Raw genomic sequence first — 27,272 nt, forward strand, 5'->3', positions numbered from 1 at the left:
GTGGGACCTTTCCAAATCTGGAACTGCAGAAAGTTCTAGCTGATGTGTGACTTGTAGGAAAACTTCACAGAGTATTTCAAAATGTTTGCAGCTCTGTCCTTCTATATTATAGAGGTTTTGTGTTTAGATTGTGTTCGCTAGAAGCCACGTTTGTGAGTTGTTAGTGTATCTTGTAGACATTGTAGCCACTACACATTAGTTGTGTAGGGAGTGAATGTTTAAGGAGGTGGTGTAGGATATCAGTTAAGTTGGTTGTTTTGACAAGGATGGTGTCAAGTTTCAGTGCAGTTGTATCTGTACTCATTCAGGCAAGTGAAAAGTATTCCATTAAACTCTTACTTTGTACATTGTAAATGTTGAAAAATTATGACGTGAGTCACTTACTGAAGAAATCCTAGCCTTTAAGCTGCTCTTGTAGCCATAGAATTTATATGGACGGACCAGTTAGTTTCTGGTCAGTGGCAACCCCCAGAATATTGATAGGGCGAGGGATAAGTGATGATGAAGTGATGACATTGAAGCTCAAGAGGACATGATTCCATTTGTTGTTGTATTAGGTGATCATTGATTGTCTTCTGCATGACATGAATGTTGTTTGGCATTTCACAGTTCAACCTGAATATTGTTCATATTTTACTTTCTGTTTGAACAGACTTTCTTCATTGTCTGAAAAGTTAAGGAAGGTACTGAATATTGTGCATTCATCAGCAAACACCTCAACTTTAAATCTTCATTTGGAGGGAAGGTCATGATTTGATTTATTTGACTAGTATTTTTACAAAATACAGTGAAATGTGTTGGACAATATTGCCACATTCTGACACCATGTTAAAACACAGAAATATAAATCAATATGTAGGAAAGAAAGGCAGAGAATAAAGGAATAAAGAAAAATTTTCAACCTTACAGTCTATCTTGTTAAGTGTCTGCCATGGGCCTTCGCTGCACCACTGCCACTGGAACAGAAGTTGCCATTCATCAGTACCATCTCACCTCTACCAATGCCCTCACCACTATTAATCCTCGTTAGCCCTCGCCAATGCAGATGCCACCGAAGCTGCCAGGTATCATGCTGACTCAAACTCGATTCTGTTGCCACAATGAGTATGCTTTGGGCCCATCAGTGCCGATGGTGCTGGATCCTGTACTGGGCCCAACCTTGCCTTTGCCACCATCTCCATGAATCTGCGCTCGATGCAGGTGCTGCCAGGAACCCAAACTTGCCTCCGCTGCAGCAACAATGAGTCAGCACTAGGACCGCCCTGTCAATACAGAAGCTGCCGGGAACCCATACTCACCTCCAACGCTGCTTTGCTGGGCCTGCATGAGTCCCTGCTGGTCTCATTCACCACCACCATCACCTTGACCAAGGTCTTCAACAAGAAGTAAATAAAAGAAAAGAGAGGAACAAAAAGAAACAAAAAAAGAAGCCCTACTCCGACGCCACCTTATCTGAAGTCTGTGAGGTCATTTATGTAACAGCAGAAAGTTGGGACCAGGTTGGCCTTGGGTGTAATTTTGCAGTAATATCATTGACCTAAGATAATTGGCCTCCAACAACTACAGCTTAGAGTTTACAACCCTATAGTAGAATGTTATCAGAATCCATAACCTTTGCTGTTTTCAGAATGTCCAGTACTTCTGGATATTTTGTCGACTAAATCAAACTAGCTACTGAGATAATGGATCTTGGGAGGAGCATTTATGATGCATTTAGCACATGGGTGGTTATAACTGCTTCAACCTTGTCTCTCAAACTCACATCCTGGCTGTACTTCAGCGAGGAGAGAGGTATTTGTGGAGACTCTTTCTGCCTTTAATTGCTCACCACCACTTACAGCAGGGCGGCAGAGCCTTAATCTAATCTCTTTGTTGTGGGTTTGTTTAGCTAAGTCTACAGCATGATGCTTCCACTGTTTAGCATTCATGCAGTCCTGTGTTGCAGCTGCATCAAGTTGCCAACTCCTTTTTACATATAACTGTTTCTGCACCTGGCTTCCTCTTCTGCACTCTTCATTGAATCAAAGTCAGTTCCCTGTTGGTAATGGTGGAATGGTGGATATAATAGACCATAAAGTTACAGGGTTTTATGAAATGCACATCTAACTCATGGCCTCTAAGTGTTTGAGTTTCTAGATCTGTTCTGAATCTACTGTATTGTGCAATCCTTTATCCATTCACAAATACTGTAAAAACAGGAAGAGATGCTAATGTCGCTGGACATTGTGGTAATGTCACTGGACTAGCAATCTAGAGACTCATGCTTATTCCTTGGGGTTTTATGAATAATTCATGACAACTGATGGCATTTAAATTGAGTGGAGGCTGAGGGGTGGCCTTAAAGGAAATTAGGGAATGAGGATTGTGCTTACAACAAACAGTTTCATGGTAATCATGAACGACATTGCAAATCCAGATTTTGATATTTTTAACCAAACTGTTCAGTCATGTTATTACAACTCCTGATTTTAGTCATAGAGTCAGGGAGATGCACAGCATGGAAACAGACCCTTCGGTCCAAACTATCCATGCCGACCAGATATCCCAACCCAATCTAGTCCCACCTGCCAGCACCCGGCCCATATCCCTCCAAACCCTTCCTATTCATATACACATCCAAATGCCTCTTAAATGTTGCAATTGTACCAGCCTCCACCACATCCTCTGGCATCTCATTTCATACATGTACCACCCTCTGTGTGAAAACGTTGCCCCTTAGGTCTCTTTTATATCTTTCCCCTCTCACCCTAAACCTATGCCCTCTAGTTCTGGACTTCCCGACCCTAGGGAAAAGACTTTGCCTATTTACCTTATCCATGCCCCTCATAATTTTGTAAACCACTTTAAAGTCACCCCTCAGCCTTCGACGCTCCAGGGAAAACAGCCCCAGCCTGTTCAGCCTCTCCCTGTAGCTCAGATCCTCCAACCCTGGCAACATCCTTGTAAATCTTTTCTGAACCCTTTCAAGTATCACAACATCTTTTCGATAGGAAGGAGACCAGAATTCCACGCCATATTCCAACAGTGGCCTAACCAATGTCCTGTACAGCCGCAACATGACCTCCCAACTCCTGTATTCAGTACTCTGACCAATAAAGGAAAGCATACCAAATGCCTTCTTCACTATCCTATCTACCTGCGACTCCACTTTCAAGGAGCTATGAACCTGCATTCCAAGGTCTCTTTGTTCAGCAACACTCCCTAGGACCTTACCATTAAATATATAAGTCCTGCTAAGATTTGCTTTCCCAAAATGCAGCACCTCGTATTTATCTGAATTAAACTCCATCTGCCACTTCTCAGTCCATTGGCCCATCTGGTCCAGATCCTGTTGTAATCTGAGGTCACCCTCTTCGCTGTCCACCACACCTCCAATTTTGGTGTCATCTGCAAACTTACTAACTGTACCTCTTATGCTCGCATTCAAATCATTTATGTAAATGACAAAAAGTAGAGGGCCCAGCACCGATCCTTGTGGAACTCCACTGGTCACAGGCCTCCAGTCTGAAAAACAACCCTCCACCACCACCCTCTGTCTTCTACCTTTGGGCCAGTTCTGTATCCAAATGGCTAGTTCTCCCTGTAGTCCATGAGATTTAACCTTGCTAACCAGTCTCCCTTGAGGAATCTTGTCGAATGTCTTACTGAAATTCACATAGATCACGTCAACTGCAGTGCCCTCATCAATCCTCTTCGTGACTTTTTCAAAAAACTCATTCAAGTTCGTGAGACATGTTTTCTCTTGCACAAAGTCATGTTGACTATCCCTAATCAGTCCTTGCCTTTCCAAATATACATAAATCCTGTCCCTCAGGATTCCCTCCAACAATTTGCCCACCACTTACATCAGGCTCACTGGTCTACAGTTCCCTGGCTTGTCCTTACTACCCTTCTTAAATGGTGGTACCATGTTACCCAACTCCAGTCTTCCGGCACCTCACCTATGACTATCGATGATGCAAATCTCTCAGCAAGAGGCCCAGCAACACTTCCCTAGCTTCCCATAGAGCTCTAGGGTACACCTGGTCAGGTCCTGGTGATGTATCCACTTGTATGCGATTCAAGACATGCAGCAATTCCTCCTCTGTAATATGGATATTTTTCAAGATGTCACCATCTAGTTCCCTACATTCTATATCTTCCATGTGCTTCTCCACAACACTAATGCAAAATACTCATTTAGTATCTCCCCCATCTCCTGCAGCTCTATACCCAGGCTGACTTGCTGATCTTTGAGGGGCCCTATTTTCTCCCTAGTTATCATTTTGTCCTTAATGTATTTATAAAAGCCTTTTGGATTCTCTTCACCTTATTTGCCAAAGCTATCTCATGTCCCCTTTTTACCCTCCTAATTTCCCTCTTAAGTATACTCCTACTGCCTTGATACTCTTCTAAGGAATTCCTGCTGAGAAGTAGAGTTTTCCCATGAGAAGTAGAGTTGATTTGGCTCTTCTTGCATTCTAGCTTAATTTCAGATCTATCTGGATAATTTACGGTAATGCCAGTTGGTTTCCTGCATTTCTTTTCATTATTGAGTAATAATATTATTTTCATTCTTGAGTAATCTCTGAGACTGTGAATCTGGTCTGACCAGTTTGAGTCAGCAGTAGGTTGTCGCAGCAAAACGTGGCTGAAGACTAGAGGTTGTGGAATTGTTAAAGTGCCCAAACCATCAATGGGGTATTGGACCTGAAAGTCTGAAAGGCAGCTTACCTAGATCTCTATCCCGTGACACCACTGCCATCCCTAAAAACTCTTGTTTATATTTGAAATGAGGATAAAATCAAATTTGGCTGTGATAGCCCAGGCATGAACAGCCAACCAGCACTCATTACCTTTGCTCAGGTAAAGTATATGCCTGTTATAGGGGAATGGGCAAAATCTGTCATATTGAATTATTGTCTTCAGAAGAGGATGAATTGAGAAAAAAAAATGTGGGAAACAAATGCTGTTTTAAAATGGAACGAACCAATCACAAATAGAATAAAAGGTCTCCAGACTCGGTGATATTGGTTTTTCAATGAAACAATGAATGTTTATCTCTTCTTGAATAAAATTGTATTCATTTTATACATTGAAAGAACAAAAAGACATCTATCCAAAAAATGTGCAGGATGATTGTAGACAGTGGGACTTTCCATTACTTTAAATTTGAAAAACAATTTCTATATTGTTTTGTTGATATCAGAACAATTAGATTTTTTTATTAAACTCTATATTTCAGTAACCTTCTTATTTGTGGAATTCTTGTCGTAAGTACTGTTGTGGTTAAGATCAGTTAGTTCAGAACAGACAAAATGTCCCGAGTTTGGCACATTGATTTGTATGGCTCAGCATTCTTTCTGAATAGATCCAAAAGTTACAACAAGCAAAACCAGAAAGTTCTGCAAATAACGCAACATAGAGCTCAACCAAACCTTGGTCTGTCTTTAGTTGAAAATGTGTTGCTGGTTAAAGCACAGCAGGTTAGGCAGCATCCAAGGAATAGGAAATTCGACGTTTCGGGCACAAGCCCTTCATCAGGAATGAGGAGAGTGTGCCAAGCAGGCTAAGATAAAAGGTAGGGAGGAGGGGCTTGGGGGTGGGGCGATGGAGATGTGATAGGTGGAAGGAGGTCAAGGTGAGGGTGAAAGGCCGGAGTGGGGTGGGGGCGGAGAGGTAGTTCGGAGTCCGTGTGGGATCAGTCGGTTCCGTAGGCAGGTGCTGAGGAAGGAGATGTGGCTGTGGTAGGGAGTTCTGTTTTTACCCTTGGTCTGTCTTTAACCTACTGTTTCCCAAATGTTTTCCTATTGTGACCCCAATTTGTTTTAAATTCATTCATGAGATGTGGGCTTTGTGGTTGAGCCAGTATTTATTGCCCATCCCTAGTTGCCCCTGAGAAAGTGGTTGTGGTGGTGTCCTGCACCTTGAACCATTGCAGTATTTGGGGACTGGGGACTAGGGACACTGACAGCGCTGTTAGGGAGGGAGCCCCAGAGTTTGATTCAGCGATCCTGAAGGAACAGCAATATATTTTCAAGTCAGGATGGTGAGTGGCTTGAAGGGGAACTTGCAGGTGGTGGTGTTCCAATGTATATGCTGCCCTTGTCCTTCTAGATGGTAGTGGTCATTGGAAGGTGCTGTCTCAGGAGTCTTGATAAATTTCTGAGGGTAGGGTCCTGTTACAGAAAATTTTTAGTTGCTATGGGTGGCACGGTGGCTCAGTGGTTAGCACTGCTGCCTCATAGTGCCAAGGACCTGGGTTCGATTCCAGCCTTGGGCAACTGTCTGTGTAGAGTTGCACATTCTCCCTGTGTCTGTGAGGGTTTCCTCCCACAATCCAAAGATGTGCAGGTCATGTGAATTAGCTATGCTAAATTGCCCATAATGTTAGGTGCGTTAGAGGTAAAATATAGGGTAGGGGAATATGTCTGGGTGTGTTACTCTTAGGGTTGGTGTGGACTTGTTAGGCCAAAGGGCCTGTTTCCATACTGTAGAGAATCTAATCTTATAATTTTGTCAGAGATGCAGAGCACTCATCTCAGAGGTTGGGATCCCAAAGTTTCAGCTAATTAATTTTATATATAGGGTAGAAGAATGTGTCTGGGTGTGTTACTCTTAGGAGGGTTGGTGTGGACTTGTTAGGCCAAAGCCAGAGTTAATGTTTTGGGTCCAGTGACCCTTCTTCAAAACTCTCACCCCCTCCTTCAACTCCCTCCATGCCTCCATGATCGTACTTCAGGTGTCGTGTGGAGACAAAAAAAAAATCTAACAATATAATATGGCACTAAATCCAATAAACTTTATAGTGAAACAACTCTTGAACCAAAAAAGAATTTCAGAGCTTTTAAATCCCAACTGACTCCTCAACACAGTTGTGTTGATGCTGCACAAATAGATGCTAACGTTTCCTCTAACTTACACCTATCAATTAAAACAGTCCAGTAAGATTTTTTTCTCTCTCTCTTTTGGTGACAGTTTCTATCTTATTTTGAGGTTAAAGACCAGAGGACTTGAGAAGTCTCAGGTCATGACAATCAAACAAACCATATTTGCCTTTCAGAGTGTTTACATCTACTCCATCAATTTGTGACTCCCATATAAGGCTCTTGTACCCGCCAAAATGTGCCATATTTCAATTTTGAACCAATTTTAAATGGATAAGATTTGAGACTTGTTCCTCTGTGCATCCTCCCCACCCCTAAACTTTATTTCCTTTCTCCAATCAGGGAAAATGATTTTTGCTGGCAATGGGAGTGGGTTTTATGAGTCCAAGTATCAACCATCATCTTAAAATGCTCCGCGGAGTTTTTCTGACCCCACTGAACTTCTGCCCTTATCTTAGCATAGAGTACTTCCTTTGTAAGATAGAGAACAGAGTTTTCTCTGATATGTACAATGCTTCATAGTCATTGATTGTATTAATACTTAAGTCACAAAGTGAAAATACTTGGAATTAAGGATGGATGAGGGCTAACTAAACTTCTTGAACTAATCAGAAATGAAAAATCAAACTCAAAATATCATATAAATTTCCTGTTAAGAAGGGTCTCTTAAGAATTCAGCTCCTTTGTTGATTGATTCTTTTGATTATTTTCTCTTTAATTCTTTTGCTGGGTAAAGTGTTCCAAACTTTTGTGATTCTATGGTTAGTTAGTGTCCGATAATTTAAAACAAAAGAAAGTGGTTGAGATTGGATAAAGTTCCTGCTCCTGACCATTGTGACTTGTGATTATAATCAATAACCCCACTGGAAGTACAAATGCATGAAGATGACAATTGGGAACAGGAATGTGTTTGACTGCAATATTTCTTTCCATATAAAAGGAAATCAGCCACTCTCTCAAACAGCATGCTTGCAATTGACTAGATGGTCTTATTCTGTTGCTGTGTGATGACTAAAGCAGCTGTAGGTTGGAGAGAATGTTGATGTGCACTATCAAGTTTTGGAGATTCAACACTCCAGAAAAGCTCATATGGAGTTTCTTAGCTTCTTTTCATTCTTTCCCAATTAAGACCCTTGATCGGACTGGAAGTGTGGAATAGGAGAAGAGCTGGAAAAAAGGTCACAGTTTCCAGCTTTCACTCCACAATGATGAAATGATTAACAGTATGAGAATTTTAAGAATTGTGACAATGCAGATTGTATCTAATACAACAACTGAATGACCACGACTGTGAAGGCTTGGGGGCCTTCCTTATCCTTTGTCCCCATAGTTCCCATGGTGAATTAATGCTGAAAAGACACAGATGAAACGTGGTATGATAATTTCTTATTGCTGTTTCTTTCAGAAATGGATGATGGGTTTGCGAAAAGAAATTGATCGTTATCATGAGAAGACAGACATGCAAGGGAATTTGAGGTATCCACTGAAAACTTCCAACTAAGTTAAATTTTCTATAGTCACACACATTTCTTAATTACAGTAGAACCTCAATTATCCGAATGAGATGGGCAGGGAGTATTTTGTTTGAATAATTGATTGTTCGGATAATCGATCTGATCAGAAACAAGCAGTAATTTATGAATGCCAGTTATCCGAACATTTCTCGGTTATCTGGCAACACACACCATAATGTTGTTTAACAGGTAACTGATCTATCATAAACAAGCGGTAATTTGAGTGCCATTTATCGAACATTACTTGGTTATCCAGCAAGGCACACCATAATGCCGTTTAACTGATAACTGAATGCTCAGTTGCTTAATGCTGTTTTTATGGGACCTTGAGATCTTGTTCGGATAATCCGAAATTCGGATAATTGATGTTTGGATAATCAAGGTTATACTGTGTTATCCTTTTTACAAACATTTACTTAGTTCTTGTTTAATGCCTTCTTTCAGTTATTTCATTGTCATAAGTGAGTTTTCAATATCTAATACATTCAGTCATTCAGCCTGGGAAACATTGAGGAATGTCTTAGTTATCCTCATTGTTTCTGGGTTTGTGTGGCATCATTCCTGCCTTGTTCTTTCCCATACTGTCATATCACCAAGAGGAATAACCTGTTCATGAATACAACTTATATTCAAGCCTGTAGAAGAGCCATTTGTGTGCAGCACCCTGAAGGGAACTGGTGTCCATTGCACAGTATCCATCAAGGCAATACCTTAAAGGCAGAAGGAAGAAACATTAAATGAGAAAAGTCGAAAAGAAGAAGAAAACTTTTAGTCCAAAAGAAATTGAGCTCTTGAGTTGTTGTGATAATTAGTTAAAAATTACACAAAACCAGGTTATAATCCCAACAGGTTTAATTGGAAGCACTAGCTTTCGGAGCGCTGCTCCTTCATCAGGTGGTTGTGGTGTCCACAGCTACCTGATGAAGGAGCAGCGCTCTGAGAGCTAGTGCTTCCAAATAAACCTATTGGACTATAACCTGGTTTTGTGTGACTTTTAACTTTGTACAGTCCAGTCCAACACTGGCATCTCCAAATTGTGATAAATTCGAGCCTTCTTTAGTGAGAAGGAGAAGGGACTGCTTGTGTCTTGTAAAACGCACATTTCATGATTTCAGGATCATCTAAATTGCTTTTTAGACAAAATATAAATCCAAACAAATCTGGAATTTAAGGTCTAATAATGACCATGAAATCATTCTCATAAAAACACGTCTGGTTATTCATATCCTTTTCGGAGGAAATCTACCATCCTTGCCAAGTCTGGTGAAATGTGACTCCAAATACACATCAATGCACAATTTTAAATGCTCTCTGAAATAGCCTAGCGTGCCGCTCAATTGCATCAAATCACTAAAAAGTATGTTATCTAAATGGAGAGAAACAGAAGAGTGCTTTGGTGCAGAGGGTTCCATGTGTCCTCATGCATGGATCACAGAAAACTAGTTATGCAGGTTCAGCAGGTCATAAGGAAGACAAATGGAATTTTGGTGTTTATTACTAGAAGAGTAGAGTGTAAAAGTAGACAACTGTTACTGTGCCAGTGCAAGGCATTAGTGACACTAGACCTGGAGCTTTGCAGGTTTTAGAGGCAACTCAGAAGAGATTCAATAGATTAATTCCAGAGGTGAGGGGTTTGTCTTATGAAGAGAGATTGTGCAGTTTACACATTTATTGTCTGGAGTTTAGAAGAATGAGGGGAGATTTAATAGAGATGCTAAGGGGTTTTGATAGAGCAAGTATAGAATGGGTGTTTCTGCGTAGGTGGAATTCTAGAATGAGAGATCATAGTTTAGGATAAGGGGTAGCAGATTTAAAATACAGATGACAAGAAATTACGCTGTAAAAAGGTCATGAATGCTTGAATCACTATCCCAATGTGTACTCACGCTGGGACATTTAGTAAATTTAAGAAGGAGATGGACAGGTTTTTAATGAGTAATGGGTTAAATGATTATGGACAGAGATAGGAAAGTGGAGCTGAGGCTGAGATGAGACCACCCATGATTATATGAAATGATAGAGCAGCCTCAAGGAACTGAATTGGTTTCTCTCGCTCCTTTTAATTTTGTTTTTTAAGTAAAGGAATGAAACTGGACAAACCACTTGGCACCAGGTCAAAGCACATGAATCAACAATAGTAAAGCCAGCTGTGTCAGCCCTGTGAAGCCCTCCTTACTCTCATCTGCAGGCAAGTGCTAAAACTGGCAAAGCTGTCTCACCGACTAATCAAGTAACAGCTTGACAGTTATAATCACAAAAGTCACCACCCCAGAGTATGTTCTGTTCCAGAGGCAGGACAGACCCAGCAGAACACAGTTGTGGGGGAAATTGATGAGGGGTTGCCCAGGTGTCCTCAACATTGACAATGGACCCCATAAAGTCTCATTATATCAGGCCAGGCATGGGTAAGGGAACCTCAAGAACAAGCTGGGGCTGTTTTCCCTGGAGTGTCAGAGGCTGAGGTGTGACCTTATAGAGGTTTACAAAATTATGAGGGGCATGAATAGGGTAAATAGGCAAAGTCTTTTTCCTAGGGTTGGGGAGTCCAGAACTAGAGGGCATAGGTTTAGGGTGAGAGGGGAAAGATATAAAAGAGATCTAAGGGGCAGCTTTTTCACGCAGAGGGTGGTACAGGTATGGATTGAGCTGCCAGAGGAAGTGGTGGAGGCTGGTACAAATTGCAGCATTTGGATGGGTATATGAATAGGAAAGATTTGGAGGGATATGGGCCAGGTTCTGGCAGGTGGGACTAGATTGGGTTGGGAAATCTGGTCGGCATGGATGGGTTGGACCGAAGGGTCTGTTTCCATGCTGTACATCTCTATGACCCAATGAATGCTGGAGAAAGTCATGAGGTCTGCCAGAATCTGTGGAGAGTTTCCTTTGTTCATTCATGGGATGTGGACATCTCTGACTGGACCAGCATTTATTACCCATCCCTAATTACCCGGAGGGCAGTAAGAGTCAACCACATTCCTTTGGAGATAGAGTCACATGTAGGTCAAACTAAGGAAGGATCTCTAAAGGACATTAGTGAACCAGATGGGTTTTTCTGACAATCGGCAATGGTTTCATCTTATTTCAATCTTGTTTCCTGATTATTATTGAATTAAAATTCCGCTATCTGTCATATATCAAACCAACCCTGTTGTGGAATGGGCAGCACCGATTGTAAAGCCTGACCGGTCAGTTGCCTTTCTGGGGATTTTAAACAAATCGTAAACCACTTTTGCAGCTGGATAAATACCCAGTCCCTCGCATAGAGAATATAAACACAAAACTAGCGTGGGGCTGTCCTACATGAAGTTGAACATGAGCCATGCATACCTGCAATTCATTGAAGTATGCGACAATTAATACCCATAAGAGTTCGTACCACTATACAAGACAGCCATTTGGAGGTATCGTCAGCCTGTGCAATGTTTCAGCAGATAATGGGGAAAATTTTACAAGGTCTACCCCAGATCGCCATTTACCTAGATGTGCTAATAACCAGGAAAACTAATAAGGAGCATGTAGAGAACTTGGACATTGTGATGGGATACTGGCATCTGTGGAATTATTTCTGTTCTGGGTCATCAATCTGAGAAAGAACCCCTTATCCTCACTCACTGGTTCCTGCCCATATCCAATTCTCTACCCATGCTAATACAATACTTCTAACACCATGGGCTCTTATCTTCTGACTTAACCTTTTGTGAGGTACCTTGAGGAACACCTTCTGGAAGTCCAAATACAACACATCTACTGGTTTCCCGTATCCACTTTGGTTGAGACTTCCTCACAAAACTCTCATTATTTAAGTCAGATGTGATCTCCCTTTCATGAAGGTATGCTGACTCAGTTTAATTAAATTATGATTTTCCAATTGCTATTGCTTCCATAATTGTGGGCGGCACGGTGGCACAGTGGGCGGCACGGTGGCACAGTGGTTAGCACTGCTGCCTCACAGCGCCAGAGACCCGGGTTCAATTCCCGACTCAGGCGATTGACTGTGTGGAGTTTGCACGTTCTCCCCGTGTCTGCGTGGGTTTCCTCCGGGTGCTCCGGTTTCCTCCCACAATCCAAAGATGTGCGGGTCAGGTGAATTGGCTGTACTAAATTGCCCGTAGTGTTAGGTACGGGGTAAATGTATGGGTGGGTTGCGCTTCGGCGGGTCAGTGTGGACTTGTTGGGCTGAAGGGCCTGTTTCCACACTGTAAGTAATCTAATTATTGATTCGAACCGGTTTGTGCAGGTGGTTATAAGCTGCCTTCTTGAACTGCTGCAATCTATTTGCTGAACGTAAAGCCAAATGCCATTGGAAGGAATTCCAGGATTTGACCTGGTGCCACTAAAGGAAAGGCAACGTTTTTTCAAGTTATAATGGCAAGTGCCTTGGTAGGGAACTTACAGATGGTGGTATTGCCATGTAGCTACCACCCTTGCCCTTACAGAGGGAAGTGGTCGTGGGCTTGGAAAGTGATGTCTAAGAACCATGGTGAATTTCTGCAGTGCATCTGGTAGATGGTACGCACTGCCACTACTGAGTATTGGTGGTGGAGGGAGAGAATGCTTTTGGATGTTGTGCCAGTCAAATGTGCTCCTCTGTCCTTTGTGTTATCGAGCTTCTCGAGTGTTGTTGGAGTTACATTCGTCTAGGCAATGTGCTTCATCATTTTCCTGACTTACACCTTGTAAATGATGGACAGACTTTGGGAGTCAGGAGGTGAGTTACCTGCTGCAGGATTCCTAGCCTCTGATCTGCTCTTGTAAGCACAGCATGTGAATGGCTAATCCAGTACCAATGGTAACCCCCAGGATGTTGATGGTGCAGATTCATCAATTGTAAGACCATTGAATATCAAGGGGAGATGGTTAAATTCTCTCTTGTTATGGTCTTTGCCTGACACGGTGTGACATGACCATTACCTGCCAATTGTCAGCCCAACAATGGATATTGTCCAGGTATCTCTGTCATTCTGACATAGACCATTTCAGTATCAGAGGAGTTGTAATTTGTCTGAAAATGGTGCAATTATCAGCAAACACCTCCACTTCTGACCACACAATAGAGAGAGAATTATTGGTGAAACAACCGGAAATGGTTGGGTTAGGACACTTCACATGTGTGAAGAGAGAAACAGAGTTAATGTTTCAAGTGCAGTGGAAAGTGATGGTTTTTATTCTGTTGATAAAGGGTAAGGAGGGATAAGTGAAACAGATGGGGAATGCTTAGAGCAAAGGGAATGCTGGTAGATGAATTATATAGACGAAAAATAACTGCTAATGGTTTTAAATGTAGTGCTAATATAGAAAATAGATCAGCTGTACTGACAGCAACTCTTTTTAACAAGACACAGATAGGGTTGGAGGAGAGGGGAGAAAAAGGAGTCAAGATATAAAGAAGTAAGGTCAGCAGATCATGATTGGGTGTTGGAGAATTGTCAGTTGAGCTGAGTTGCTGTTGATAGATCTTTATGCTGGCTTCGGCCTAACGTCAATTCGGCATACAGCCAATTGGAGCTATAACCAATGCAAGAGGCTGAACCCCAGGTGAGGGTGCCTGGAACACAGTCAGGATGATTGTGAAGAAGGTGAAAGAAGGAATGCTAGTAAATTGGACCTTCTTCATGAAGAGGATCCTCCTGGATTGCTGTATGTTCCAAGCAGCGGATATAGTCTGTCTGCAGGATTTTTTCCAGCAAGCAGTACTTTGATCTGACCTTCTGAAGCCTGAGGCAAATGTGAATATCTTCTGAAGGTATTGAGGAGAAAGGAAAGTGAGGGTCCCCTCTCCATCCTGTCTCAGGTATTGCAAACAATGGGCCTAGCTGACTGGACCATTCTGTATCACCTGTCCCTTGTGGAATAATTTGGAAAGAATAACACCTTTGACCACAATTCTATCAGGAAGTAGTCAGCACATAACATCCTCGATATCCTGGGGGAAGAAGGTGGATCCTGTTCCTGGTTCCCTGAGCAGACTGCCAAAGTCATTTGGCAGAATACCTTATCACCAAGACTTTCCAACAAGCACCAAAACATAGCATGGCTGGTGGTGAGAAGGGCACTCTCCATCAAATTCTTTATGTATGTCCACATGCGTGCCATCAAAGTGGCTGTGGGGGGGGGAGTGCGGCTGGAATGTGCCTTTGTAAAGAAGGTCTGAAGAGAGATTTAGTGGCTTTTGTCAAAGTTTGACCTGAGCAGCTCCAGACGTGGGATTCTGGGCTCTGTGGGCTGCATCCTGGATGCGCACTGAGACTAACAAAGACTGTGTTTGAAAGAACATAAACTTAGTGAAAGATGCTCTTTGATCTGCTGAAAGCATTGTTGGTCTTCCAGTGCAAAGAGATTACCTCAACTGAGCATTGCAGACTGGCACATTCTAAAGTCCAGGACTACGTGCTGAGGGATGCACTAGGGGGCAGCTGCCACCAAGGCATGGAAGGGAAAGACCACCATTTGAGGGTGGTTTCTGCCAAAGTACAATGGGGTTTTTTTCAGTTGTCAGACCTTCTCGCCACCTCAATATATGTAAATAGTGTCCTGCGTAAAGTAAGAAATGTCATTGGCAGGGAATGTCAGATGTAAGGTTTGTTTTCCTTGAATTGCAAAGAGCTTTCAGAATTGCTTTAGTACATGTATATGTACATAATTTTTTTATGAATAAAGTATATTTTTGCAATTAAAATAAGACATTCATTAGGCAGATTTCAGAGATGAAGGGGTTGATTTATCAAGAACAGGCTAGTCCTTTTACCTATTCCTGAGATGCTGCCTAACCTGCTGTGCTTTGACCAGCAACACATTTGCAGTAGTCCTTTTATCATTAGGATTTAGAAGAATGAGAGATGGTCTGATTGAAACATACAGGATTCTAAGGATAAACATTGAGAAGTTGTTTCCACTGGCTGTGAAATTGCAGACTAGGGACATAATTATAGAATATGGGGACATTCATTTAAAATTAAGATACAAAGGAATTTCTCCTCTCAGAATCTATGAGAGTCTGGAATTTTATATCCGAGAGGCCTGTGGAATTTAGATCACTGCAAGTGTTTGAGAAGATAGATTTTTAACGTAGCAGGACATTGAGGAACTGACATAAAAAAGGAGTTGAGGCCTGAGGCACATCAGCCATGACATAATGAAGGGAGGCTTAAAAGGCTAAAATGGCCTTTTCATCCTATTATTTCTGGTTACTTGTTAATTATTTGTGTTGCCAATTGCTGTATTTTTGTTTTGAATGACAGCATATGTACCTACAGTGAACTGACAGCAATATTTCAGACTGAAAAAGGTACATTCAAATTTCATAGCTAGGTTCATCTTCATATTTGGGGTGTGAATGTCAAATTTTGAGAAGAACTTGTTATGGAGTATCCACAGAAATGCTGCTACAGAATAGATCATAGATCTAGATCTAATGGCTGGATTTTAATGACTTGCTTTGCGTGTTCTTCCTTTCAGTGACTATTCTGATGCCGAGAAGTTTTATGGCTCAATAGAGCGTCCAGTACAGATAAAATACACAGCAAAAGAATCAGAATCTGGAGGTGAGTGGTTAGCATTTTGCTTTCCTGCTATATTTGCTGTAGTTTTATGGGCAATGATGGGACTTGTATTTCATTAGCTAGTGTTAGGACTAATGACATACTATCAACTACATGGTTCAAATTCCATAAGGCCAGTGCCAATAGCATTGCTCTGATGCATGCATCTGATGACAAAATGATAATCATCTTCTGTAGCTCTCAGGTGAATGCTTTTTGATTCTAATCTAAAAAGTGAGATAACAGAGTTTTACATAAATTCAATCTAAACATCAGGTCATAGACAGAGAACACAGGGGGCTAACACCTTCAACACCTTCATGGGCGGCACGGTGGCACAGTGGTTAGCACTGCTGCCTCACAGCGCCTGAGACCTGGGTTCAATTCCCGACTCAGGCGACTGACTGTGTGGAGTTTGCACGTTCTCCCCGTGTCTGCGTGGGTTTCCTCCGGGTGCTCCGGTTTCCTCCCACAGTCCAAAGATGTGTGGGTCAGGTGAATTGGCCATGCTAAATTGCCCATGCTAAATTGCCCGTAGTGTTAGGTAAGGGGTAAATGTAGGGGTATGGGTGGGTTGCGCTTCGGCGGGTCGGTGTGGACTTGTTGGGCCGAATGGCCTGTTTCCACACTGTAAGTAATCTAATATTGTCTGGCTATCACCAGAAAGGCTTAACAGACAACCAATTTTTCAATGTATAATTTCAGTTACATCACACTGCATTGAAGGAGAGTGGCTCCGAAAGCTAGTGTGCTTCCAATTAAACCTGTTGGACTATAACCTGGTGTTGTGTGATTTTTAACTGATGAAAAGTGACTTGGTTATGGAAGTTAATCCAACAGAACATCTGAATGTCAGCTATCAAATCCAATATTTCCCTCTCTACCTGCTGCCTGTAATGGCCCACATGTAGCAATCAGTAATTAAGGGACAGCAATAGTTGTGGCCTCAAGTATAGATGCACGCAAATATTTAGGAGGCTCGACAGGTTGAAACTGGTGCTGAAAATAGTGCAATTTAGCGCCATCTACAGGAAATCTGTGGTGTCTGGGGAACAAAAATGGCAGAGGGAAGTCTGATACACTCGGCAGAAGGAAATGTTCTCACAAAATAGGAAGGAAAAGATAGGTTTTACAAATCCTCTTCAAGTCAGAAATAAACATTGGAATACAAATATAGATCAAATAGGAGAAAAAGTTTTTGATAAGCAAAATTATTCAAAGATCTGTAACATTTATGATTCTAAGATCAACATTTAGATGTTCTTGTAAGGGAATACAACTCCCCATCTGAGTTTTACAGAGCCAGAGAACTTGTTCAGCCAGCAACCATGGTTTCATATTATTAGAAACTCAGCAACTTGTGATTGATAAGGGCTTAACATTTAAATCTTTTCAATAATGAGAATAGTGTGTAAATAGTTGAGGTTCACAATGCATGTGTAGAGATAATGGGTCAGTACCCTCTAAAGGTATTGTTGACAAAGATTGTTTGGATTTCTGCATTGTACAGATGGCAGTGATTACCGTCAGTTTTACCCAGTGTTGATAGTTAAGTGGTCAGTAAAACACAAATCCTGGCCCAATATTTACTTCAAGATATTCTGCTTTAAAATATCAGCCTTCCAAAATTGTCCTAGACTATGAATTGACAATTAATCTTCAGGACTCGCTGCAAACATTTCTATGGAGGGGCACGACATTTTTAACATTTGTTTTAGTACAGAACATGAATATTGTTAAAAAGTGGAACATGTTACTATACTCTCTCTCAGTTAAGCTTATTCATTATAGAACTATTAAGGTTGATTAGACAATCCTTCACAGGCAACCAACTAAGCAAGCCTGTTCACTTTCCAAATGAGCATGGGTGTATCAAGCAACCATTGGAAGGACAGCGGATCCGAGCAGAAAACGGCGACGTCATCCATGTACAGGGAGGCCTTAACCTGCAGGCCCCCGCTGCCAGGAATAGTCACCCCTCTCAGGCTCGCATCCTTCCTGATGGACTCGGCAAATGGCTGTATGCAACACACAAACAAGGCAGGAGAGAGAGGGCAGCCCTGCCTGACTCCAGATCTGACTGGGAAGCTCTCTGATTCCCACCCATTGATTGAGACTGCACTGACAATGTCTGTGTAGAGCAGTCTGATCCAATTACTGATTCCCTCCCCAAAGCCCATTTTGGAGAGGACATCTCTCATATACCTGTGTGATATCCTGTCAAAGGCTTTCTCCTGGTCCAGGCTGATCAGGCAGGTGTCCAACCCTCTGTCCTGCACGTAGGTGATCATATCCCTGAGGAGTGCGAGACTCTCAGCGATCTTCCTGCCCGGCACAGCACAGGTTTGGTCAGGGTGAATCACCGACCCCAGAGCAGACCTGACCCGGTTGGCGATTACCTTTGACAGAATTTTGTAATCCACATTCAACAGTGAGATTGGTCTCCAATTTTTGAGTTCCTCACTCTCCCCCTTCCGCTTGTGGATGAGGGTGATGATGCCTTTCCTCATGGATTCACTCATGGTACCTGCCCGAAGCATACTGACATACACCTCCAGCAGGTCCTGGCCAATCAAGTCCCACAGAGCGGAATAGAGCTCGACCGGTAAGCCGTCGCTTCCGGGTGTTTATTCTTTTCGAAGGACTCGAGGGCCTTGGTCAGCTCGTCCAGAGATAGCGGCTGGTCCAGCCTCTCGCGTGTTCTGACGTCTAAGACCTCCGTGATAGAGGACAGGAACGACTGGGAGGCCGCGCTGTCAGTCGGCTTCGCGTCATACAGACTGGCATAGAAGGATTTACTGATCCTCATGACGTCGGCCTGAGATGACGTTATCGAGCCGTCTTCTTCCTTCAGGCTGCTGAGCACAGAGCTCTCTTTGTGCACCTTCTGGAAGAAGAAACGTGAGCACGTCTCGTCCTGCTCCACTGAGTGGACCCTGGACCGGAAGATTATCTTGGAAGCCTCCGAGGCAAAGAGCGAGGCTTGCTGGCCCTTCACCTCCTTGAGGTCCTCCGTGACATTGACCCCCATCGTCTGCAGCAGGAGCAGGTTCTGCATACTTTCCTGGAGCTGGGACAGTTTTCCCCTCCTCTCTCTCGCCTCCTGAACACCTTTGAGGATGAAGAACCTCTTGATGTTCCCTTTTACTGTTTCCCACCAGTCCGCTGGAGACTCAAAGAGGGGCTTCACGGTTCTCCAACCTGCGTAGTCCCTCTTGAGCTCCTCAATGTTTCCCGGGGTCAACAGCTTAGTGTTCAGCTTCCACGTTCCCTTACCAGCCCACCGCTCATCCTGTAGATGACAATCGGCCAGCAGGAGGCAGTGGTCAGAGAAGAACACCGGCTTGACGTCGGTGGATCTGACCGAGAGCGTTCGGGACACAAACAGGTAATCTATCCTTCGGGACACAGCGGATAGACCCATCTGCCCGTGACCAGGTGTATCTACGCTGCGCTCCGTCTGCAGGGGCACTGAAGACGTTGTGCAGCTTGGCATCTTTTACCGTGTCCATCAGGGTTCTGGACATGTTTTACGGCAATTAATTTTTATTCCCTTCCCAGATTGCTTCACCAACTGTATGGACATTATTCCCAGACTGCTTCATTGTGACAGTGACTGTGAGAACACCCTTTGCAGAATAATAAATATTATTATTGCCAGTGAGGCTTAGATCCTATATAAAAAAAATACATTTTGTTTTAAATCCCTGTTTGAGATTTATGCACGATTTTCTGAAATTGTCTCCTTTGACCTTTGTCTTTATTGGTCAGCCATGATGTGGTGGTGCCAGTGTTGGACTGGGGTGAATGAAGTCAGAAGTCACACAACACCAGAGTATAGTTCAACAGGTTTATTTGAAATCACAAACATTTGAAGCACTGCTGCTTCATCAGTTTGCCTGACGAAGGAGCAGTGCTCTGAAAGCTTGTGACATAAACCTGTTGAACCTGTGGGTCTGGGTGGGTTGCTCTTCGGAGGGTCGGTGTGGACTAGTTGGGCTGAAAGGCCTGTTTCCACACTGTAGGGAATCTACTCTAATCTAATATATAACCTGGTGTTGTGTGAATTCTGACTTCATTGGTCAGAGCATTGAGTTTAGGAGTTGGGATATCATGTTGGGGCTTTACAGGACATTAATTGGGAGAAAGTGAGGACTGCAGATGCTGGAGATCAGAATTGAGAGTGTAGTGCTGGAAAAGCACAGCCAGTCAGGCAGCATCTGAGGAGAAGAGAGTCGACGTTTCGGGCATAAGCCCTTCAACAGGAATTCGATGTTTTGGACATCGAATGATGGGCTTATGCCCGAAACATCGACTCTCCTGCTCCTCGGATACTGCCTGTCTCCAGAATATTAGTTAGGCCACTTTTGGAATACTACTTTCAATTCTGGTCTCCCTGCTATAGGAAGGATGTTGTGAAACTTGAAAGAGTTCAGGATGTTGCCAAGGTTGTTGGATTTGAGGAATAGGGAGAGGCTGAATAGACTGGGGCTATTTTCCCTGCAGCATCAGAAGCTGAAGGGTGACTTTACAGAGGTTTATAAAATCATGCGGGGCATACATAGGGTGAATAGACGAGGTCTCTTCCATAGGGTAGGGGAGTCCAAAACTAGAGAGCATAGGTTTAACATGGCAGGGGAAAGATTTAAAAGGAACCTGAGGGGCAACGTTTTCACAGAGAAGTGGTGCATATTTGGAATGAGCTGCCAGAGGAAGTGGTGGAGGCTGGTACAATTACAACATTTAAAAGGCATCTGGATAGGTTTATGAATAGGAAGAGTTTAGAGGGATATGGGCTAAGTGTTGGCAAATAGACTAGATTAATTTAGATATCAGATTGGCATGGATGAGTTGGACTGAAGGGTCTGTTTCCATGTTATAAATCTCTATGACTCTATTATTGTACAGAACAAGAGGAAAGGATATGATAAATGTAGGAAAGTATGCACAAAGCTTTAAAAGTAATTGCATTTCCATATCTCAAGTTATGTCTTAACATGACTTTAGTTTAAAACTTTTAATTTTACATCTAAAGGGTCACCTGCCACTGTGATTAATTGATCATAACCCATACTCAATGGAGGGTTAAGAGATGAGAATCTGGTAGTACATGTATATAAAAGGCTGAGAAGATAGCAGGGAAAAACCTGTGGAGCAAAAGTGTTTCTTTACTGATTTCATTCATCTCATCTCATCACTCATTACATTCCTCACATCCAATAATTGAATTATGCCTGAGCTGCTTTAGATATTACTGTTTGCAGCATCCAAAAGCTCTACCTTTCTTGGATAGAGCGTACAGTGAACTGAGTTTATATGCTGTAAGGAGGTAGACGAGATTTACTTTGGTCCTTCTTTTGGCAGGATTGTAAATAGGCATGAATATATTCTGTGTCAAGATGTAGTGCTGGAAAAGCACAGCCGGTCAGGCAGCATCTGAGGAGCAGGAGAGTTAATGTTTCGAGCATAAGGACTTCCAGATGAATATATATTCTGTATTGAGTATTTATAGCAGTATTGCAAGGTATTATGAGAGTTGTCATAAAGCTGGTCCCGTTTTTCCAAAAGCTGTTTCTTTTCTCAAGGATACTGTGTCCTTGGTTTTTTTTTCTGAGAGGTTGTAAACAGCTCCCAGTTCTGAATAGACTGGTTTGGTTCCGAAATTAAAGGGTATTAAGAGGCCTTTTGTTTATCTGTTAACAGATGAGACTTCAGAGCTAAAAAATGTGTTGTTGGAAAAGCACAGCAGGTCAGGCAGCATCCAAGGAGCAGGAGAATCAACGTTTCGGGCATAAGCCCTTCTGCGCTTTTCTAGCAACACATTTTTCAGCTCTGATCTCCAGCATCTGCAGTCCTCACTTTCTCCTAGATGAGACTTCAGGGCAAAGTGGTCATGTTTTTGAAGTGACCTGTATAATGAAAGGAGAGTGGTCAGCTCCCGAGCTGAGCAGTTCAGTCCGGAACTCGTTAGGAGTTCAGCTGGATGGAAACAGGCTCTCTCTCTCTCCTTCTGCCCTTCTAACTTCATCTGTGAACATTTGCTCCATTTCCACTGTTTTTCTTCAGGGGGGTTGCTTATTGGTACTGTTCTGTATATTTGGAACAGCATAATTAAGTCTCATGTGGATAGACTGAGTTCTCTGGGGCTTCTTTATTCTGTTTTTTGTGTAATTTTGGAAATAAATATTTGTGTTTTAAAACCTGGTAATCAATCTAGCTGATTTACTCCAGGTAATTTTCACTAAACACTTACCAATACAAATTGCAAAGTTATAGTCTGGGCTGCCTGCTTAAGAATGTTTTGAGTGGTCTGGCCTAGTCCATAACAGAATTCACAGTACCTGAAAGAATTCATATTCCTCCGTTTTCTCTTTTGTGTCATGTATTCTTACAGATTTTATTTGTTTTACTCAGATTACGCAGTTGATGAGGAGGAGGAGGAAGAGGAAGAAGAGGAGGAGGATGACTACCTGAGACCAGATGGACTCTCTGTAGAATCAGAAGGTATTTTTATTTTTACTCCTTTATGAAATGTGGACATTGCTGGTTTGGCCAGAATTCATTGCCCATCCCTATTTGCCCAGAGTCACGCATAGGCCAGACCAGGTAAGGATTACAGATTTCCTTCCCTAAAGGACATTAGTGAACCAGGTGGGCTTTAATAACAATCAACAATTATGCCCAGGACAGCGAGGTATTGTTTGACTTACTCTATTCCTTTTTTAATGTTTGTCACTTACTGAGGTAGGCTGTAGGATATATCTTCAATTCCCCTGGTTTTCAGATTACAATTTCCAAAATAGGCCTACAGCAAAATCCTTTAAACTGAAATCAAGGATAGACTTACTAACAAAACATTCAAAATGTAGAGGAATAGTTTTGATATTCCTTCCACATAGACATGCACTCAGAGAATTAAATAAAAGAGGACAGGAGAAGAAATATGTTAAATATTACAAGCTTTGTTCAATCCAGAGGTACTAAAAAAATCAATTCACAAGTTATAACTTTCTGAAGGTCAGCAGTGTCTAATAATAGTTTCCTTTGTGAGCTGGACTCAGTAGCTATCCTTCTTGCAGGCAAAGCATAGTCAACTTTCCATCCAGCAACTTCAAGACAAAGATGGAAATCTGCTCGCCCCCTACAGGTCAGCAGCAACTGACTTCGAACCCCACAAATGTACACATCAGCAATTCAGTTTCCAGTCATGTGACAAAGACAGGTATTTCAGTACTGATGGTTCATCTCAGTGGGCTAATTGGAAGGTTGTTAAGCTGGCAGTGCAGCTTTGCCTCCCCCAGCTGGTGAAAACATAAATTGTTTTGAGGCTCTCCTTTATCCAAAGCTGGCAGGAAGCAGAGAGCTAGTGTCTAACTCCTTTTGTGTCAGCTTTCGCTCCAATATCACCAGAGTGGAACAGTTCAAAAGTTTCTGAAAATATGATCACATGATCATTTTATGAGTCCAATAACATCGTTCATTTTTAAAGGAAACTGAATTAAACTAAAAATTATAGAAAAGAATATTGTATTTGTTTGGGATTTCTCTTCATGGCCTCTGGCATGTCAAGTGACTTCCTCACAAAGTTCCAACAAGCTTCTCAAACAAGATTTGCCATTTGTAAATCTATGTTGACTCTGTCCAATTTTGCTATTTCTTCCAAATGACCATTTGTTACTCGCTTTATATCACAGGTCGTTCTTCTGTAATGTGATGATTACATTCTTGTGAAACCCCGGGCTAGATAAAAATCATGCAATAAAAATAGCACTTAAAGTGTTGGTGGTGCATGTTCTAAAAGCTATTGCTTTAGAAACAACGTCCTCTATTTGCCAATTGCATTACAGCTAATTTGCATTGATGAAACACCCATTATAGCAGAATGACCTGTAGATTCTAACATTTTCCTTAGTACTGACATTAACCTAACAAGTCTTTGATCTCTACTCTCCTTCCCTTCTCAAATAGTGGAAGCTACCATTCAGCCATCAGGAACCTTTTCAGAATCCTTGGAATTATAGAAGCAAGCTGGTGTAGACTCAGTGGGCCGAAGGGCTTCTCCCATATAGTATGATTCTAAGATCCAAGCATGTGTGCCTTGTTCCCCTATAGTACATGTCCTCACTATTTGTCTTCTAGTCAAGTAAAATCAGGGTTTAAAATTCTCATCCTTGCTGTTAAATTCCTCTACGACCCCACCCCTTCCTATCTTTGTAATATTCTCCACCTTCACAACCCACCAAGATCTCTGTCATCCTCTATTTCTGGCCTCTTGTGAATTCCCAAAGATAATTACTCCACCATTGGTGGCCACACCTTCAGTTGCACAGATCCGAAGTTCAGGAATGCTCTCCCTACATCTCTTTGCCTCTTTCTGATTCACTTTTCTCCTTTAAGACATTCCTGAAAACCTACTATTTTGACCGAGCTTTTGATCATCTGATCTAATGTTTTCCTATACTTCAAAAATATCCCAAAATGCATTAAGCAATGGCTTTATATTTTGAAGTATGAATAATTTTATTACATAGTGTTAGGATGGAGCTACAGTCCCCGTGTTCGTTTGAAGGAGAGAAACACTGGATCTGATTCAAAATATAAGCTGGTTTAATGAGAGAGAGCCGTACACAAAAAATACAGTGAGATGTTTACTGCTCACTGGAGAAAGCGCCTTCTGATCTATTGTTCTCTTTGTCTAGCTTTTAGCCCCTCGCATCCCAGTGCTACATCCTTATTTGGTAAAACTCAGAATTTTCATATGTGATTGGGTCTCGCCTGATAACGTTCTATTACCTCAGTTTGAGCTACGTGTATCTAGACACGGTTTCAATGTCCTGTTATCTGTTCACCCTTCCTGGGGCCTCATTATGCCATCAGCGTTTCAGTCTGTTCTTAGTGTAACATAATGGCTTACTGTTGTCTAGTGAAGCTAACAATTTCCAGACTTGCTAATACTACCTTACATGAGCACTACCTAACAATAAAGTTTCTTACACTGCCTAACCTTAATAATGGATCCCAACAATAGCTAAGTTAAAAATCACATAACATCAGGTTATAGTCCAACAGGTTTACTTGGAGGTACTAGCCTTTGAAAGCCAGTGCCTCTGAATAACTCTGTTGAGCTATAACCTGGTGTCGTGCGATTTTTAACTTTGTCGACCCCAGTCCAAAACTGGCATCTCCAAATTATATAGCAAATAATGGCTGTTAGATTGTCCCAGCATTGTCTTCTAAATGGTGACATTGGATTCTAATCTCCAATGGTTCAATGAACACAGATTTTCATAACAATCAGAAATACGAGAGTGTTGTAGAATGTATTGAATCAGTTAATTTCTTGTTGGAGAAGTGGCAAAGATTATAGGTGGCATCGATTAAAAATCTGAAAATTGTATGTGAGGTAATTCAGTTGGATTTTTAGTTGTGGTGAAGTGAAATATTACTTTTCTCTTCCCAATGTGTTTAGGTGTTCGCCCTATGTTGAATTCTCCAAGTCAGCTAGAAAAGAGCAATAAAAAACCACTTCCTCCTCTGCCACCACCCACACAAAGACGCATGTCACATGAGTTGGTCATTATTAAAGAAGGTGTATCAAGTTCATCACAGGATCATTTGCCTTCCCCTTCTTCTACAAAAACTGAAACCAGTGCATTGTTCAAATGTCTGTCTCCCAAAGCTTCTCCAGGCTGTCCAAACCCCCCTAATGTACATTTAAAATCCACTTCAAATGGAAAGGAGCAACACAGGAGATACTCAGAAACTACAGACTCTGACATCAAAGTGAAAAGCAAATTTGCAATGGAGTTAAATAAGCATTTACAACATACAGCTGGAAAAGAGACATCACTTGATGTTGTATCCCCTTCTGTACTCTTCTACAAAGGACATAATTCTGGATCTCCTTCCACACTCATGAGCAAAGCATTAGGCACAGTACCTCTTCCAGTGCCTATAAACAAAGGAACTGTCACTGTACCTCCTCCAGTACCAATGAATAAGAGAACGAGCACTGTACCTCCTCCAGTACCAATGAATAAGAGAACGAGCACTGTACCTCCTCCAGTGCCAATGAATAAGGGAGCTAACACTGTACCTCCTCCAGTGCCAATGAACAAAGGAACTGGCACTGTACCTCCTCCAGTACCAATGAACAAAGCAGCTAACACTGTACCTCCTCAAGTACTAATGAACAAAGCAGCTAACACTGTACCTCCTCCAGTACTAATGAACAAAGCAGCTAACACTGTACCTCATCCAGTGCCAATGAACAAAGGATCTAATGCTGCACCTCCTCCAGTCCCTGGCAATAAAGGATTTACTGCTGAATCTACAATATTTATGAGCAAAGAACCAAGCACTGCATCTCCTTCAATACTCACGACAAAAGGATGTAATGCTGGATCTCCTCCTGCACCATTGCCCAAAGGATCGAATGCAAGCCCTCCTCCATTACCAGCAAACAAACCCATGTTTACACCAATTCCATCTGAACTGGTACAGGTCAAGCCTAAACTATATAAACCAGAACTGCTGCCAAAAGGAACTTCAGCTTTCACCAAGCAACTACCTCCTGCTGTTAAGCCTAACTTTCAACAACATGATACAAAACTGCCAAAACCCTTACAGTAAGTGATTTGCTATAAATTATTGTTATGATTGATATGTAATTGACATTTCAAGTAAATTGGCAACACCACTGTTTTAGCATTTACCCTTCATATGAGCACGAATTTTAATGAAACTTACTCACTGTGTCATAGTTGTGTGTATATTCACTGAGCTGGGAAGTTGATTTGCAGACATTTCATTCCCTGTTGATACCTGAGCTACAAATCCTTATACAAACCCTACTCACTATGTTCCTACATTCCTTTAAAATGTTTCCTTTTATCCAAAAATCCAATCTGTTCTGGGCAGTGTCAAAGAAACTTAGGAAATAGGAGCAGGAATCAGCCACTCAGCCCTTTGAGCTTGCTCCATCATTCATTATGACCATGGATGACAATCCAACTCAATAGCCTATTCCCACTTCTCCCCATACCCTTTGAATTGCTTCTTGTCAAGTGCTCGATCACTCCTTTTTTGCCTTAACTATTTTCTGTGGTTGTGAATTCCACAGGTGCACACTCTCTGGGTAAAGAAATCTATCTTTACCTCAGTCTTAAGTGTTATACCTCCATCCTGAGACTTTGACCTGTGGTTCTAGACTCATCTGCCATTGGGATGCTTTCTGATCTACCTGTTAAAACTTGCATGTTTCTATAAAATCACCCCCTTATTTTTTAAACTCCAGCGAATATAATCCCAATTGCTTTAACCTCTCCTTCTACATCGGTCCTGCTATCCCAATA

At 42.0% G+C, this 27,272-nt stretch overlaps 1 protein-coding gene across 1 annotated transcript in view; it reads left to right on the forward strand.

Moving 5' to 3' along the window:
• The window catches only part of sh3bp2 (SH3-domain binding protein 2), a 128,421-nt gene that overhangs the window by 76,879 nt on the left and 24,270 nt on the right, over positions 1-27,272 (forward strand). Inside the window, exons 6-9 of the mRNA XM_060842792.1 lie at positions 8,272-8,342; positions 15,836-15,921; positions 22,333-22,422; positions 25,388-26,546. Coding sequence (XP_060698775.1) covers positions 8,272-8,342; positions 15,836-15,921; positions 22,333-22,422; positions 25,388-26,546 — 1,406 coding nt within the window. The remainder of the gene's footprint in view (positions 1-8,271; positions 8,343-15,835; positions 15,922-22,332; positions 22,423-25,387; positions 26,547-27,272) is intronic.

Source organism: Hemiscyllium ocellatum, chromosome 2 (assembly GCF_020745735.1).
Source record: "Hemiscyllium ocellatum isolate sHemOce1 chromosome 2, sHemOce1.pat.X.cur, whole genome shotgun sequence".
Classification (NCBI taxonomy): Eukaryota; Metazoa; Chordata; class Chondrichthyes; order Orectolobiformes; family Hemiscylliidae; genus Hemiscyllium; species Hemiscyllium ocellatum.